The sequence below is a fragment of the Rattus norvegicus genome, chromosome 1, assembly GCF_021556685.1.
Source record: "Rattus norvegicus strain SHRSP/BbbUtx chromosome 1, alternate assembly SHRSP_T2T, whole genome shotgun sequence".
In the NCBI taxonomy this organism is placed as follows: Eukaryota; Metazoa; Chordata; class Mammalia; order Rodentia; family Muridae; genus Rattus; species Rattus norvegicus.
The window spans coordinates 17,155,748-17,174,236 of NC_141534.1; the positions used below are offsets into that span (position 1 = coordinate 17,155,748).

An 18,489-nucleotide genomic window follows, 5' to 3' on the forward strand; every position below is an offset into this window, starting at 1 on the left:
TGTAATCCCAATACTTGGGAATTAGAGGTAAGAAGTCCAGGAACTCAAGATAATCCAAAGCTACATAGTAACTTCAAGACCAGCCCGGGTTACAGGTGACCCTGATTCAGATAAGCAAACCAACCGACCACCCACCCAGCCAACCAAAAAACCACCCACCTACCCACTCAACCAACCAAATATCCACCCACCCAATTAAACAACTACCCACCTACCCACTCAACCAACCAAATATCCACCCACCCAACCACCCACCCAATTAAACAACTACCCATCCACCCACCCAAACAAACAAACATCCACCCACCCAACCAGCCAACCAACTAAGCACCCACCACTTTCCCACTGACCCACTGACCCACCCACCCAACCACCAAAATAAATCAGGCCCTCCTGTCGTGTGAAAACAGAAAACACAACAAAATGGTGTCCTCTACGAAACCAGAAGTGTGCTCTAGCCAGAGTAAACGTACCTACTGGACAGTGGTCTTGGGCTTTCCAGGACCCAGAGCTGGAGAGCAATATACTTTAAAAGCACTGGGTTATAAATCTGTGACCACTGCCTTCCTGTAAGTCACTAGAAGAAAAATCTGTGTAGTAAAACAGCCATTCACGGTCACCTTTCATCTAATTACGATTCCCATAAGGGCAAGAGTTTGTAGAGGGTCAAACCCTCTCGAAGAGGGCTTCACATGCTCAGTTCTTGCCCTACTACTGAGCCATACCCGTAGCCTTCCCCCTGATAGCCACAGTCATCATCTCTAGTAGCTTGACACGCCAAGTTAGCCAAGTGGTCATCGAGGCTCGATTTCCTGACAAAAAGCTACTCATCAATTATGCTCCCCCACACTCAGAAAATGTGTTACTCACCAGGACAATCAAAGATTATAAACGGACCCTAAAATTAATCGTTAGCTCTGGCACATCCTTGGCTCGAATTAAAGAGTTTGGAACCCAGAGATGAAAATGAACCAGTATTTGCCCAAGGGATACCGAACACTTCGGAACATCTGTGTTTGTTACTTCTCTTCACTGCGGTAAAAATACAGGAGCTTGAGGAAAGACAGATTCAGAGACGTCGGCCCAGTATGAAGGTGAAGTAGTTGTGTCAGAGTGAATGGGAAGCGGAGAGAGAGAGAAAGCCTTCACCAGCAGTCACTGCATTTCTCAGTTGTCTCCTAATTTCCAGGACTGTCCCCTTTCATAGAGCACGGACACCTTTGGTACTCACAGCCTACCTGTGTCTGTTTAAATCATGAGCACCGGTGTGTGTGGTGGAGGCAGGGTATACACATGCCACAGCTCATCTGTGGAGGTTGAAGAACTAACTACCTTGGCTGTCAGTTCTCCCCTCCCACCTGTCTTCGGACAGCATCTCTCAGTCTTTACCATTTCCCGTGTTGGTTTGCTGGGTGGATGCAAGCTTCTTAGGATCCCTGCCTCCATCTCGCATTTTGTCACAGGAATCCTGGGACTATAGATGTGGATGCTTATCTGGCTTTATGGAGATAGGGACTCAGGTCCTTATTCTGGACCATACGCACGTTCCAGGGTGAGCCATCTGCCTAACTCAGACATCAGCACTTGCTTCTAGAAGTGCGTTTTTTTCAATTCAAGAGCTTCTGAGCCCTCAAGTGACCAGGCTGGAAGAGGTCTCCAAGTGTCACTGTGACGGTTCTGACTTACCTTGGTTTGTCTTTACTTTCTCTGGAATGACGACTCTCCACGTAAAACGTGTAAGTGGTAAGCACATTTTTTTTTATTATAGAAAAGATTATTTTGATATGTAACTACCACCCCGAACCACAGAAAGGAGAGACACCAGGAAGTACGTAAATAAGGGGATAGCTTTATTTTCCTACAAGGCAGTAGGTACACCGTCATTTTCAGAAGTTCAAGGCCAGCCTTCTTGCAAATGTCCTCAAGGCAGAAACTGGCTATTGACTTCCACCCGCAGTCTTTCCTGTAAACAGGAGCCACGGGGCAGTTCCAGAGCCATACACTTAGAAATCTACAGGGAATGCTGATCAAACTCAGAAAGTGCCCAAACGGACGGACATTCAGGCCGAACTCAAAACACAACATTCGACATAAACAACACAAAATCTCCCAAAGAAAAAGGAAAAGAAGTGCAATGCTTTTATAAACTGACAGTAACAAAAAAAATTTTTTTTTTCTAAAAAACGAAAATGTACAACAAATGCAAAATTCTCCCAAATAAGTTTTCCAATTACAAAAGGAAAAAGGTATATATATATATATATATATATTTATAAAAATAAAAAAGTCTGGAATACTAGTGCATAGTCCATTATCTAACACCAAGTTTCTTTTTCTTTCTTTTTTTTCATCTAAGCTCTACCAACCTTTTGACACTAGCAGCATGTCTACAGGCTAAAACCATAGCAGCGAAACACATTTTTTTTTCCATTTGGCATTTACAAAATTAAATTACTGAATAAAAATATAATCTTTTAATAAAACTATTTCATACAGTAATAATTTTTCAAGCAAGCTAACAACAAAATTCTCCTCATGAGATGGTTTAGTACAATAAATGTATTTCCCGAATTATTAACCACAAATGAGTTCTTATAGGTTCCGTTAAGTATTACTTGGTATTTAGCTAACATTCATAATAATGCTTTTACTGGTTTTTAAAAAATATCTCTGCGTGTGTTTAGTGATTGAGATACATGGAATACTGGGATTTTCTTTTTGTAAATTTTTTTTTTTTAAAAATTCACCACAGTCAAAAATACTGATCTGTTGGATCTTCTAAATACAAATAAATCATTTCTTTTTTAAAAAATCTGATTATGATATTAACAAGTGGTTACAATCCACTACCTAATAATTTAGGTAAGACTGTTATTCATAAATTTTTTTTTTTTTAAAAATCCTTTTTAGTCGGGTGAAATCCAGTCAGATTTCGCGCGACTAAAACGCACTTGGTGCTTCTCTCAACTGTTGTACCACAACAAAAAAATAGAATCTCCCCTCAGTCACGGAGGGCTCCATGCTGAAGAATGATAGTCAAAAGTCAACTTTGAGTGTTCTGAAAACCATAATGCTTTTCTGGAAATGTCTCACATGACCAGAGTCCGAGCTGAGAACGTGTTCACGTATTTCCGAGCCTGACCGGAGGCCGTCATCTGGTCCTCTGTCTTCCCACAGGATGGTGTTGGTTCCCAGGCTCCAACGCAGGGCTAACGGGGGGAGGAGAAGGAGACATGGGGTCAGGCCAGCAGCCCCAAGGTCCTGGGGCCAACCTAAGCCACACAGTGACCTCCAGGCCAGCAAAGGCTACGCAGTTAGGCTTTGACTCCAACATCACGGCTTTTGCTCCTGCTGCTTTTGAGAGATGAAACGCACATGTGCTTTTATACCTTTTTTTTAAAAAAAAAAAAAAAAAAAAAAGGGTACATGGAGGTTTGTGGTGCCATAGGCAAGAGAACAGGACACGGAACTCTGAGAACAGGGTTTAAGAATGGCGGGAGGGAAAGGATGGTGGGGCAGGGAGCTATGATTTGGATGGCGTTGGTGAGGAAGACTATGGAGAAACAAAGGATGTAGTGCTTGCAGAACACCATGGAGCGGCCCTTACTCTGCACCACCACGATCCCGTCACACTGAACTCTCCCACAGAACACCCGTGGCACGGCGTGGTAACCCCTGCAGTGCCACAGCCACCTCGGTCACACGGTAGGGAGTTAACACGGAAGGCAGCACGTGAGCGACACGCTCAAGGTTACATCACTAAGAAACGAGGGGAGAGGGATCTGAATGGGGTGGAATACCACAGCCCGCAGCCCGCAGCCCTAAGCAGCGTGAGATGCTGCTCCCAGCAGGCCTCCCACCAGGAACATGGTAGGGAAGTGGATAGGAAATTCAGGGTGGGGTTCAATCACCAGGACCTTCCAATGCAGGCAGAACCATGGGGGTGTGGCGTGAGCAGCGGCATGCTTGTTAGTGAACAGCTATGACGACCCTGAATGAACACACACACACACACACACACACAGAGTGACTACACTAGAGTCCCAGTGACTTTCGGCTTGCTGCGCTGTGTGTGTTCTCACTTCCCTGAGTCACATCCTCTTAGCTCGCCTGGCTGACTCCTGATCACAGTCAAGCGCACAAGGTGCATGCTAAACATTCAGGTGCAACTTGACATATCCACAGCGAGTGGATCGTCCTACGGCATTTCACGGGACAGCATGTCACAAACACGCTACAACCAAGATGGCAGCCATTCTAGGTTGACTTCTAACACAAAGTCACATTTGATATGTCCCTGAACAATACGTTTAGTTACCACACTCTCTGAAAGGCTTCTCGACCTGCGGATTGCAGCTCCGGTGGAGGTCAAATGACCCTTTCACAGGGGTCACCTAAGACCTCGGGAAAACACAGATTCAAAACAGTAGCAAAATTACAATCATGACATAGGATCAAAAATTCTGTGGCTGGCAGTCACAGTAACACGAGGAGTGTATTAACGGGTCGCAGCATTAGGAAGGTTGAGAACTGCCATAAAACATTTCCGTGGACTCAAAGGCACACTGAACACACATGCCTCGGAACACACATGCCTTTGGTCTGCCAGAAGTCTCTGCTTCAGTGTTACTGACTGCTGAATGGAGCTAAGGTTTTCCAGTGGAGCACGGAGATAGAAACAGGCGCACTACATCACCGAAAAGAATCCAATTTAATATTTTATCTTTAGTTAGTGAGTGAGTGCTCATAATCTTTGCAGCAATATGATATATAATAATTAGTGGTTGAGAGACGACAAATCAATATGGTGGTTCCTCTTCAATAGGAGCAGTGTGCCGAAGAAGCCTGCTGCAGTACCTTAACCTGATGATATCATATATGTAGATTTGAAAATTACAGATCTATGCTATACCAAAAACATGTGTCTTCAAAAAATGGAGGAAAAAAACCATACAGGAACAACAACAATAAAAAAAAAAAAGGATTATTTCTATTTTTCGCTAAGTTTTTTTCCTATTTAAAAAACGAAAATTTCTACTTGGCTTTGTTTAATACAGAATAAAATTCCTGCATGCAGATTAAATGTCTTAAGATTCCGCAACAATATAAGTTGCGTTTGCTTTTACTTATGCCTCCTGCCTATGGCCACGGTCTGATCCGTCTTTTGTAGCATGGTAGGGTCAGCTGACTCTTAATTGTCCACGTCGGTTCAGAGAATCTTATCACTCATCAGTTTGAATATGGTTGTGATTTTTGACAAATCTTCAGGGTGATCAGCCCTGGATTCATATTTTGTCCTTTCTCCAGGACAAACTAGATATTTAAGATGTGTATGCTTCTCACAGAGAGACAGACAGGCAGACAGACAGGGAGATAGACAGTTTTACACACACACACACACAGACACACAGAGAGAGAGAGAGAGACAGAGACAGAGACAGAGATGGGGGAGGGAGGAAAGCAGGAAGGAAGAAATGAGGAGAGGGAAAGAAAAGAAAGACAAGATCAGCTTCCCTTTTCCCTTAGGATTTTGAACCCAGGGCCCTACAGCAAGTGTTCAAGCATACGATGGCTTTGACAAACCAGGATTAGGTGTCTTTCTGTTAAGGATTAGTTTTGAATGCTGTCACCCAAATCCCGTGTGTTCCTGTTTTCCAACCCATGCATCCGAGCCTTGTTTACTTTAAGGGAGCTGTTAGGCACAGCGGCTTCTGCACGTGAATTCTTGCTGCCCCTAACCCATGGCGCCCTATAGATGTCAGCCTGTCTGAATTCACTTAAAATGTTACTAAGGTCCTCCTACATCCTCCTGCTACAGTTAGGAGAGTCACTTTGTTATTCCTGTAATGCATCTTTCATTGCCGCTGGGCAGAAGTGAACTATAAAGTCTGTCAAAACCTTAACTGGGATATCCTGTTAAAGCACTTTGGGGAAAAAAAACCAAACCAAAACAAAAAACCCCAGACCCTGCAGAAGCTGAATGAAAGGAGACAAGGCCATGCCCACAGGTGGTTCTCTGCGGGAACCAGATCATCTCAGCATTTCCCTTGGGCTCCTGTCACGCTGGACAACTCCATAATTACATTCATAAAGCCACGGCATACAGCATCTGCTGAGGTCAAGATGCCTGGGAAACTCTATTTTACAATGTGAAGACTTAATATGACAGCTGGACGAATCTAATATATATTTTCCTACTTATTTAATATCTTATTAATATTGCAATTACTATTTTATTAATATTTATGTTACCTAAAAAAACTTAATATGCATGGATAGATGGTGTCTAAAGAATCCAGAGTAAGAACTCTCTGATTCTGTATAATTCACCCAAGCAAAAATACTACTTATCCTGAATGAGATACCAAACTGCCCTTGCTTGTAAACACCTGTGGCAGCACATTAAATACTTACAATGTCAGGGTTCCTAATTGAGGGGATGGACACTGCAGGTGGTGACGGGTCACCCCTACCCATTAGAGCTTTGACCCAGATCTCTCTAGAGGTTTTCATTCTAACATGTTTAGAGGACACCTCAATAACTTACATCCTATAGTTTGGGGTACCCAAGTTTTTGGAAGAAAAGCTCTTTTTTTTTTTTTTTTTTTGGACATCTCCTAGTTCCTGATTATCAGTAGTCAGATACTTGTCAAATTGTCCCAAAGCAATTTACCTTTCCTGGTCCCCCCAAGGCAGATTCTATCTCAGTGTTCATTTTAAATGGCATCAAGCAGTATATGAAGAGATTGTGTCTTGTAACGACTTGGGCAGGGCAGACTGACTCAGCTCATCAGAGAGTCACCTATGTTGAAACTTACTATGTAGTTATAGATGAAGTCCTGATCTTTCAGAGTGTTGGGATTACAGACTTACATGACTACATCTGGCTTACTCGGTGCTGGATCAAACTCAGGGCTTCATCCATGCATGACTGGCACTCTACCAACAGAGCTCTGTCCTTTCGAAAGGACAGAGACTGTATGCAGTTTTTCTCTGATAACGAATATCACGGGAACAGACCGGCGTACATGGTGCCATCTTCGAACACCCGATCTTTTAATCTTTACAGCGATCTTGTGAGACCAGTGGAGGACAATACCATGGTCCTTAATCTATAGATAAGGGCAGCTTCATTCATTTAATTTACTTCCTTTAATGAATTCAAGCCATCCAAATAGGAAGTGAAGGAGCCCAGAACAGAGACCGGGCTCTGATGCCCACGTGAAAATTCATGACGCCTCTGGGCAACCTCGGTCACGAGGAAAGGGTATTGTTCAAAAGTATGAACAGTTATAAACAAGTGAGATCCGGATAACACCGGCTGAAGCACACAGAGCAAAATGAGGAGAAAAGAGAGCCTCAATTTCTGCTAACGGGTCTGTTAAATTCTTGAACTTTTGAGAAGTGGACTGAAGTATTAAAGAAATGTTTTCAAACTCACTGTATTTTTTTTTTTTTTTTGAGTAAGGCCCTCACAAACCAAGTCAGGAAATTAAAATTTAAGGCTGTCATTCCGTGGTTACAAAAAAAAAAAAAAAAAAAATACAGAGGAGAGTGAGTGAGTAAAAAAAAAAAATGCATATAAATATAGCTTTTGCACTCACGTTTAAACAGGATTAAAGGGGAATTATAATGGAAGAGAAAGCCAAGCTCTGGCAGCTAAGAGCAAGAGTGTGGTTTTAAATCTGGCAGTAGAAGTGTGTACCCTGCGAAATGTTTATTAGCATAAGCATGCTTTTCACCCTGTAAAGGAGACGAGAGAGCACACAGGAAAGCAGGCCAATCCACCCCTGGCTTTCTCTGGGTGTCTACCTCAGCTCTGTCAGGGTAAACTGAGAGGCGGGACACTGGCCCCCCACAGTAACTGACTTTCCTCTCTCCTCTCTCCACTATTCCATTTGTGATCACTGTGCACACTTCTAGACCCCAGCCTGCAGCCCACGTAACCCGGGGAACAGGCTAGGCCCTGATAAAGACACAGTGAAAGAGTCTCACAGGAACTGAGCCTCGGGAGAGGCAGATACCAAACGTGCCTTGAACTGTGAGTGCATTTACTTTATGGTAGAAAGTCACAGAAAGATGTTTAACAGAGTGAGAAACCCAACAGTTAATGTGCTTAAGTGGCTTCAACAAATTCCTTCTGAAAACAGGGCTAGGAACGATATGACCGTGCACAGTAGCTCAAAACCTTCTTATGCTTCCGTTTAATCAAGCAAGTAAAACAGACGAGTTTCTTTTGGTTAACAGGCAAAAATTCAATTAAATTCTGGGAGTCAGACTATTAAGGAGTGGTCAGTAATAATGTATGATAATGGTGTGGTGCTCTGCAGGAAAACATCTATTTTTAGACTCTGGAAATACATTTGAATAAGATGTTGTACTGTTTGGGCTTCCGGGAAATGGTTCACAAAGAGATAAGCATAGCAAACTCTTAACAGCTGCTGAGAACACTGTAGTTTCTACAGCACTGCGTGTTTGAGATTTGTCATAATAAAATATAATGCTTCTGGTTTCTTGTATTTCACGTTTTCTCCTGCCCTCCCTCTCTCCTTTTCCCTCTCTCCCTCCCCTGCATCCTTCTCCTCTACCTCCTTCCCTTTCTCCCTCTCCCTCCTTCCTTCCCTCTCTTCCTCCCCGTTTCTCTCCCTCCCTCTCCTTCCCTCCGTTTCTCTCCCTCCCTCCTTCCCTCCCCCTCCTTCCCTCCCTCTCCTTCTTTCCCTCTCCTTCCCTCCCTCCTTCCCTCCCTCTCCTTCCCTCCCTCTCCTTCTTTCCCTCTCCTTCCCTCCCTCCTTCCCTCCCTCTCCTTCCCTCCCTTCCTCTCTCCCTCCCTCCTTCCCTCCCTCTCCTTCTTTCCCTCTCCTTCCCTCCCTCCTTCCCTCCCTCTCCTTCTTTCCCTCTCCTTCCCTCCCTCCTTCCCTCCCTCCCTCTCCTTCCCTCCCTCTCCTTCCCTCCCTCCCTCTCCTTCCCTCCCTCCTTCCCTCCCTCTCCTTCTTTCCCTCTCCTTCCCTCCCTCCTTCCCTCCCTCTCCTTCCCTCCCTCCTTCCCTCCCTCTCCTTCCCTCCCTCCTTCCCTCCCTCTCCTTCCCTCCCTCCCTCTCCTTCCCTCCCTCCTTCCCTCCCTCTCCTTCCCTCCCTCCTTCCCTCCCTCTCCTTCCCTCCCTCCCTCTCCTTCCCTCCCTCCTTCCCTCCCTCTCCTTCCCTCCCTCCCTCTCCTTCCCTCCCTCCCTCTCTCCCTCCCCCTCTCTCTCTGTGGAATGAGGGTCTTCCACAGGCCCAGCATGTGCTAGACCATCAACTGTACCTCCATCCCAGCCTCCCGTGTTTCTAACTTTAGGATGTCAGATGTTGTACATCTGTGCACGTTTATTCCATTACAATCCACTGACTAGAAACACAGGTATAAAGCACTCAGTAGGTTGACCTCAGCATGATATAACTGGTCTGTCTAAAGAGCTGTTGTCACGATCAAGCCTGTGACTATTAAAACTGGGTTTAATTACATTTGCAATTTATTACACTAGATAAGTGGCAAATATTTTATATTTTATAAAACATCCAACTTGTAAAATATTTGGGGAATTGTATTTTGTCGTTTCAGCTAAAAGCTGGGCACGGTGGATTACAATTTGCAACCCCAACACTCAGGAGGCTGAGGCAGGAGGATCATCACAAACTCGGGGCCACCTTGGGGCTACATTTCAAGAAAATAAAACCAAAATAATGAAAAAACCATGCTGTGTCAAAAATATCTAAATGGTTTGGCTAAAGACCCATTTAAAATTTAATTTATTTAAAGTACAAATGAGAAAAGTTTCAGCATGAAATGCTCTTTTTTCTTTTTTCAGTGCAAAGGCTGACAGCAATCGACAACTTGATAAAACAGAATCTCCTCGAGGGGCAAGCCTTTGGGAGTATCTGTGAGGAATTACCTTGACTTGTTAATTGAATGGGGAAGACACACTCTAAGCATGGGTGGTGCTGTTCTCTGCATTGCATTAAAAGGGGAAAAGCACACTGAACAGTAGCATCTATTGCTGTGTGCTTCCTGTCTGGGGAAGACGTGACCAGCTGCCTCAGGCTCCTGCCGCCATGATGGATGGTGCCCTCCAACTATGAGCTAACACAAGTCCTTCCTTCCTTAATCTGCTTTTGTCAGATTATTTATTTCACCATAAAAGGAAAAGAAAGCATCTGAGTCTAATTATTTAATAAACGCAGTTTGTTCACCCGTACCACATATGAGAGATCTGCCAAACCAGATCCAATTGATCTATAAGTGGAAACACCAGAAATGGCATTATGTCTCAACAAACAAAATTACCAATGCGGGGATAGGGAGGCAATGAACATCCCTAGACTTCATCCTCAGTATTTTTTTAGTTCAGTTACCTGGGGGTCGGGGGGGTAAATGCAGTCAGAAGATGCAGAGACGAACAACTCACAGGGCTAGAATGCTTGGCTCAAGGGTTAAGAGCACTGACTGCTCTTCCAGAGGTTCTGAGTTCAATTCCCAGCAACCACATAGTGGCTCACAACCATCTGTAATGGGATCCAATGCCCTCTTCCCGTGTGTCTGAAGACAGCAACAGTGTGCTCACATAAAATAAATCTTTAATCTCTCACTGCCTAGTCAAAAATTAGACTTTATGATAGGTATGCAAAAACATCATATATGGAATGTTTGATACCAGCCACAGTCTAGGCACCTCCCCTTATAACAAACACTGTTGGATTGAGACACGAGCATCAGGGATGGGTCAAAATATTTAGGATCACTTGATTCATCCTTTAATACCATCATAAAAGTCTGAAACAGTTCAGAAATCACATGTGTCTATGACCTCAGAGCCCAGATGCCCCTGTTGATAGCTTTTCGAAATGTTAATAGCATTAAAAATTCTTTGGTAGGGAGCTGGAGAGCTGGCTCAGTGGGTACAAATACTTGGAATCCAACTGAATCAATAAATAACTGTGCCTACTGATTACCTCAGTTTGGATCCCTTGAACCCACGTGAAAGTCAGAGGCAGGGCTGTAAGCATATGACACACTGGTCACCAGTCCCCAGAAGCTCATGTGCCAGCCAGCACGGCTTACACAATGGCAGAGACTCTGCTTCAAAGACAGGAAAGTAGGGATTGAGCCTTTCCGTTGGATAACCTACTTTTTATTAAGCTTTATGTCCCGCCCATGTTCACCTCTGAATCGTGAGGCCTACCCATTGCCTAGTACGCTAGAAGCTGACAGGATTCAACTTTAGGAGCGCGGTCATGTGCCTTCAATATATGAAATGATTAATGCCACCACATATTAATCTCACACTGACTCTGATGTTCTGAATGTTCTCTTTTCCTTTCCTCTCTTCCCTTTGCTCTCTTCTTTCATTCTTAGAGACATGTTCTTACTCGGTAGCTCTGCTAGCACAGAATTCTGTGGAGACCAGGCTGCCCTTAAACCCAGAAATCTGCTTGCCTCTGCTTCCAAAATGCTGAGATTAAAGATAAGCTACCTCATGTCAGGCTACACTTTTCTACACTTGCGAAGACACTACATGCTTCGGTGCAAGGCGCTCCCTCTGCACCAAGGATCGGCTGTGGATTAAACAGCGACCTCCGCTCCGACATCCTTTTAATCCCCTTTCTGTGTACCACTAGGCCTGGAGGAAGTGTGCTGCCTTCCTCACCTTCCACACCTTTGAGGTATTCTGAGTTCTCTCTACATAGGGCAATGGAAGGCTGAGAGCCCCAAGAACTGACTTTGCATGAGGACTGGCCCTCCTCTCCCATACCCCTGCCCACCCCATCTGCCCTCAGAGCAGCCAGTCTCTGAGGAAAGCTTCAGGGGAGGCAGCCCACTCAATAATAAATAATCAGGCCCACCATCCAGTTGTCTGTGCTACCTAAAAGGTGTCAGCAAATACTTGACTTCTCCATGTCCTGTGACCAAAGCATGTGGCGTCTTCAGCAGCAGAGTCTTAACACCATGAGTATCGTTTCTGGGTCTCTAGGATACCGCTGACCAACAACTAGTGGACAGAGCCCGCACATAGCACTGGGCTTTTTATTCTATGACTTCTAAAATGAGCATAATCCCCTTCGCAGGGTAAATTAAATTATATGTTATTATACGGTTTATGAAATAGTAGGATTCTGAGTAGCTTTTTCAAATATCCTTAATGTAAGTTGTCTTTCTCCTAACCCCATCCTCTATTCTATCCTCCCATCCCCCACACTTAAACCCCCCCCATTGTTCCCTCCCCCATTTTCCTCTTCCCCTTTGTTCTTCTATTCCCCCCTTAAGATCTTTTTCCCTGCCCCCACCAATGAACCCGTTCTAGATTCCTAGATTGTACAGGAAATCCAAATTAAACACACAAATATAAAGAGTCAGCAATAAGATCCACGTGTTTGCCTCTCTGGGTTAGTACGGACCAGGAAGCTTTTTCCAGACTTGCTAACTTTCACAGTACCAGAGGTGCTGTGCAGGCTGCTAAGAGGCCGAGAGCTATCACCATCATCAGTTCTACCCAGCTGTGAATACTGTGACCTTCAATAATGGCCCATGTGACAGGACATGCCCATGGCGGCAACAGTGGCACAAACATTACAGAGGCAACCAACCGTCTTCACATTGAACTTAAGACTTGCTTCATAGGAGTTAGCATAAGCCTGCAAACTTGGCCAGGAACCCATGGCTAGGGAGTTCATAGGCCCCACGTGTAAATCTACTACGGTTCTTTTGCTAAATGGGAAGCGTATTAGTCTGCCCTCTACATTCTTATCTCTCCACCTGTAGAATAGCAAAGCTCTCTGACCCCATCAGATACTTTTCTTGGTTTGTCAGAGGGTTCCTAAAGCAGAAACTTATCACTGTACAAAATAGGTTATTGAATGTAGAGAACACGTACGTGACTGAGAAATCCTCAGCCACAATGTAATATCCTTGTCACAACTCAACTCTCTCCAAGACTCGGAAGAGGGGTAGAAGATTCTAAGGGCCAGAGACAGGGGAGGTCTGAAGCAAAACAGTGTCTTCTAGGAATGACAGGACCACGGCATTCACAAACTCACAGAAGTTGCCCGAGATCAATCCAGTCAACACTGTAGGATCCCCCTCAACTGCTGAGCTATGGACAATCAGTGGCTTCTGGGGGAAGGTGAGTTAGTTTTCTTTAAGAGTGTGAGACCCCTGGCAGATTGACCTTGTTACAGTGGATGGGTCGCTTCCCCACAAATTAGGGTCAGTAGGTTACAAAACAAAACAACAACAAAGAGGACAAGAAGTGGAGGACCAGGGATCTCAGAGGAGGTAAGGAGAGGACTTAGGGATGAGTATCATCAAAACACAACACATGAAATCCTCAAAGGATTAATAAAGACATTTTAAACGGTAGCAAATAACACAAACACTTTTTAAAAAGGTTAGACTTTAAGATTCTCACAACTCGGGGTGAGCAGGGCTATCACAATAGTGGGACAGTCCCATAAACAGAGAGGTCAGCTCTCAAAGTCTACCGTCTTTTACGCTGCCTTTGAACTTACAGCATCAAATAGGACTTCTCTTCTAACCAGGCTATATGCTCAGTAGAGTTCTCCTCTGAGTAACAGTGGGGGAGCGGAGAGGAGAGAATTGCAGCTGGCCCGGTGCTAGGCTGTTTAACGTTGGGAACTGCTTCAAATAATTTGAGGGTACGAATTTGCATTCTTATTTCCACTTGGCTCAGGATTGATATGGAATTCATTGTATTTCATCAACACACAACCTACTTCAGAGTTACAAGGGAAATCTCTTTTGATATAACTTGATGGCAGATGGTCCGTCAGCACTGACGGCTTCTTTTTTGTTTTCACAGTCGAAGGCATTACAATTATTTTCTAGCTAATTTCACATTTCACTAGGAATTTAGTCTCTGAGCCCTGGTTGCTTAGTGTTAGAGCATATATAATAACATTCTGAAACAAACAAACAAACAAAACCCTATACAGAAATATATTTTAAAGACTGTGTAAAAGCAGAAGGAGATACTGACACAGATTAGGGCAAAACATGATCTCAGTCTCCGTTAGAGTTTTAAAAATAAATGTTCCACTTCACCATGTTTGGGGCCCCCAACTGAACAAGAATTTCCAGTGTCTCACATGATTAGCAACAAAAGCACCATAGGTTCACTTCTAGACATTAAGACGTTGCTTTAAAGCATCACCCCTTTATATACAAAACATTAAAAAGAGTGAACGCAAAGTCACGGACTTTCAGTCAGAAATTTTTAAGGCGCCAAATGTTAGAACAGTCATTACCTGCAAGGGACCCACCAGGGGCCTGTTTTTAGGTACGGTAAAGGCTTTGAGAACGTTGTCTTCATCTTCTGATACGGGTGTCATTAAAACAGAGCTCGTAAGAATATTCTGGAGGGAAAGGAAGCATTTGAAATTTAAATGAGGCGGAATAACAGAAGAGCGAACACAGACCCAACTCCGGAGAGACTTCTGTGCGATGACACACATTGGCAGGAAGAAATGCGAGTGTCCGATAGATATTCCCTTCTCTGTAAGGTGAAAGGGGCCAACCTTATACAGCCTTCTCACCTCACTGTCCCAAACAGCACTAAAATGGTAAAAATGCTATAGGGCCTCACCTACTTCTAGCATGCAGCTCACACTATCTACCTACTGAATCAATTTAAAGAGATGTGCTAATGAGAAGTCTTCCCATTGGCACAGAAGTGTCTGAGATCTACAAATCAACAGCGGGTCTCCACCAATGGTGCTAGTGTGGCATTTACAAACAGACTTTCAAAGTTTTAACGCAGCGGCACCCAGCTAAGTGTGTATGGTATTGGGCAACCAGATCACTAAGTTACTCAACTCGAAGTTGCTTTAATGAAAGTGAAAATGTCATCAAAATGTTATTTTGAGGAGTACACAAATTGATTCACGTAAAGCCCGTGAGATTGTACTTCACAGCTTAACACACTGAGTAAGTATCAACAATTTTCATTGGCTCTGGTCCTCCATAGGATGTGGGAGACGCTACCCACAGACTGCTAGGCCATGACAACTGGGGGAGGTGACAAAGCTTCTGCTTTGCATTCGTGGATTTATAGATCAACACACCAAGACAGAAAAGTGCTATTCACACAGCATTTATACAATGTGAGAGGTGAATTCATCTGAAACCTACGTGAAGTCCCTGGGAGGATCGGATGGGTTACATGCAAATGCCATGCCATTATAATTAGGGCACATGAGCAGCTGGTATTGGGCCACTCTCCCGTGGCTCTGTAAGGACCCGTAGGCTAGGACCTAATGCTAATGTATTTGCTACACGCCGCGATTGGACTCTGTGCTAGATACCATATGGAAGCAAACTGCACATTGCTTAAACTAGGAGGAAACACAACATTTAGAAGACAAGTAAAACAAAGGCAGAAAAGAGAGAGAGAGAGAGAGAGAGAGAGAGAGAGAGAGAGAGAGAGAGAGAGAGAGAAGCATAGGGGTGTGAATATTTAGAAACCAGGTGCTCTAAAGTGTGAGTGCTGAAGGCACCGGGGTCTACACGCCACGCACGAGACTCTGTGGACACGGGATCATGGGAGAGTCAGTGCTCCACCTGACACTTACTGGGGCATCTGCCACAGGAGACGCCTGAGCGAACAGCTGGGTGCTCAGATTGGTCTCTTCCCAGTGGTTTGAGCAGAAGAAATTTCCCGCTTTCTCAGTGGGTGAGTCCACCTAAAAAGAAACAGGAAGTGCTTTGTATGGAAGAAAGACTTCCTGGAAACCTTGACTCTCGGGCATACATAAATTTCTACCCGGCCTTGCAAAGCCTTGCATGGAAGGATGTCTGGCCTCCTTGGAAGTGCCTCTTCCTCCTAAGCTGACACTTCGATTCTTGATGGCTAAAATTTCATTCTCTTGAGCTTGCAAACTATTCTCTACGGGATCATACCATTCAGGGTAACTCAAATCTACATTTTCTGGACAGGGTCACTCCTAGAATAAACTTCCTTAGAAAGACAACAAGGAATGAATCTGGCATCTACTTTTTCTGTTGTCTGCCTGTCTATCCATCCACCCACCCATCCCCCCCTCTATTGAAAAACCAGCCTGCCACCGCTTTAGGCTTGAAAGCCATCTTATGGTAAAGACAAACTAGATCCCTTCCTGTTTATGATCAAGTCTCTGTGTCTCAGGCACTGGGCTATGGTCCACCTGTAACCTTAACTACAAATGGCTCTGGACTGCCGGTTCCAGGGAATGACAACTGTGTCTTTGTCTCAAAGGTTGTTATGACCACCTTGTCATGACCACCTTTTAACTATTTGCTTTATGAGTTGTTCTGACCAACATCTTATGCCTATGTTTGGCTCCTGTAACCCTGGCTATTTGCCTGCCAAACTCCCCCCACCTCCGACTTTGGACTACAAAAACCCTGATTTTCTCCATGTCCAATGCTAATCTCTTGCGTTACAGAGAGACAGCCTGTGCACACAAATAAAAAAGCATGCTCTAATTAACTTGGTCATGATTTGGATTGGTAGTCTTTCTCTTTGCATCTGTAAAACTAATACTACCAATCGATCATCAATAAAATTTGAAAGAAGACTCTAAGCCTGCTGCCCCCCTCTTCCCTTTACCCTCTCTAGCATCTTTTGTGTCTAAAGAAGTTGATGGAAGTGACTTTCTAGATGGACGGTTGGAGTCCACGTTATGACATTGCCTTTCAACTTGCTTGCCTGAAAGTCTTGCAATGAAAAGGGTCGCTGTTAACTAGCACTGATGTCAAGCGTTCAGGGTACACAAAGCACCTAGGCTGATTTACCTCCTGCTTGATTTTCTTCAGTAACGGTGGTCCATTCTCATGAAACTCAGCAACAATTCCGGATTCATCAGATTCCTGCTTGATCACATCTTGTAGGTCTTCCACTACATGAGAGGGGGTCTGAGGCTAAGGGAAGAGTGGATATTTCGGGATCAGAGGAAACGTGTCTACACTCATAAACCCACTAAATCTAAGGACCTTTCTTGAACTTACTAGCATCTTCAGGGGACCGTATTTAATTTCTTGAGCTGCCAGGGCATGTTTGAATGGTGTGGGAGTTCTGGGAGAGCTTTCGAGGATTGACCTTTTGATAGCTGGAGTTCTAAAGCTAAAGAAGAGAACAAGCAAAAGCTCAATAAAAAAAAAAAATTATGTAGCCCCTCCTGTCAGCACGGACACTAAGAGGCTGTAACTGACAAGGAAGGGAACTGCTCATTAACCAAACGTGTTCGTTAGGGGATAATGGATCTGTGTTAAATCATATAGCAGATCTACAAATATTTCAAACTCTTATGCCCCAAGACGAAGAGCAATGAGGTAGTTCCCACCTTTGGAGAATGGGCCTGAAGACACAGGTAATGGCCCTGGATCTGTATAATGCCAACAAACACTTCATGGGTTCATGGGTTGCCTTACACATCTGGTGTCATTTACCAACCAGTCTCTTCTACTCCCTCAGATGGGGCCAAGACTAGGAAACATGCTAATGTCTAAAACTTCGGTTTTACTTGGAAGTAATAAGGATGCATTTCTTTGCAATTACTTAATCATCCCTGAGTTTTGAAATACATACATACATACGTGCATATTCATTCCTGTATGTAAAAAGATCCTAATGTACTTATTATAAAAAGAAAAAATAAGACTAAAAAATATAAACTGTGAACCATTCCCGATTTTATTCCGAATGCTTGCCCTCTTTCTGTAAGGATATTGAAAAACGGTGGAATGAAAAACCCGGCATGAGTACTGTACAAAAAACGAAAGCTTCCTCTGCATGCACTGAAACATTAGAATGTACTACGAGAGGGAATTCGCTCACTTCCCACTTCCTACCCTGGTTCGTCGTTACATACTCAGAGTGTATTCATTCTGGGGATGCACAGGACACATACACCGAGTGCATCACATATACATGGATAAAATGAACATTTTTCTTATTGAACTGAATACTTACATGGAGTTTTCCTTTTGAGTTTTCACAGTCTGGTCTCGGTGACACGGTGTCAGTTTGTGACCAATGAGAGGCGTGGAGGGTAAAGTAGGCGTATCTAAGCCCGAGTTTTCATGGTTGCTGGAAGTGTTCAAGAACTAAATATGGAAGAAAGAAAGAGAGACAGACAGAGAGACAGACAGACTTTGATTAAATAACAAGTCTGCGATCCTGCAATTTGAAGCCAAACCCAGACGGCAGGTAAGTGTACTCTAGTGATTCACAACCCCAACTACGACAACGTTAACAATCATTCAGTGTTGGCAAAGATATTGATTTACTCCACCTGAGTAGCCAAAGTTTGGAGAGTTATAGAGAAGGAAAATCTAGAGGGTTAAAGCTAAAAACCTCGTAAAAGTCAAAGAAAACCTTCTCTGTAAATGACACTTGTCATTTAAGAGAATGATGTGTGCTCTTGATCCGCATTCAAATGATTATTTTTTTCATATTTGGTTTTC

The 18,489-nt window shown here is 43.9% G+C and overlaps 1 protein-coding gene across 6 annotated transcripts in view; it reads right to left on the reverse strand.

Annotated features, from left to right (window-relative positions):
- Positions 1 to 1,829: 1,829 nt before the first annotated feature.
- The window catches only part of Myb (MYB proto-oncogene, transcription factor), a 33,916-nt gene continuing 17,256 nt past the window's right edge, over positions 1,830 to 18,489 (reverse strand). For all 6 annotated transcript variants that reach the window (XM_087580205.1, XM_087580213.1, NM_001427409.1 and 3 more), the window contains 6 exon segments: positions 17,996 to 18,129; positions 17,032 to 17,146; positions 16,819 to 16,944; positions 15,618 to 15,728; positions 14,295 to 14,402; positions 1,830 to 3,209 (listed from right to left, as the gene is read on the reverse strand). In XM_087580205.1, the coding sequence (XP_087436331.1) occupies positions 3,090 to 3,209; positions 14,295 to 14,402; positions 15,618 to 15,728; positions 16,819 to 16,944; positions 17,032 to 17,146; positions 17,996 to 18,129 (714 nt within the window). In that variant the 3' untranslated portion in view covers positions 1,830 to 3,089.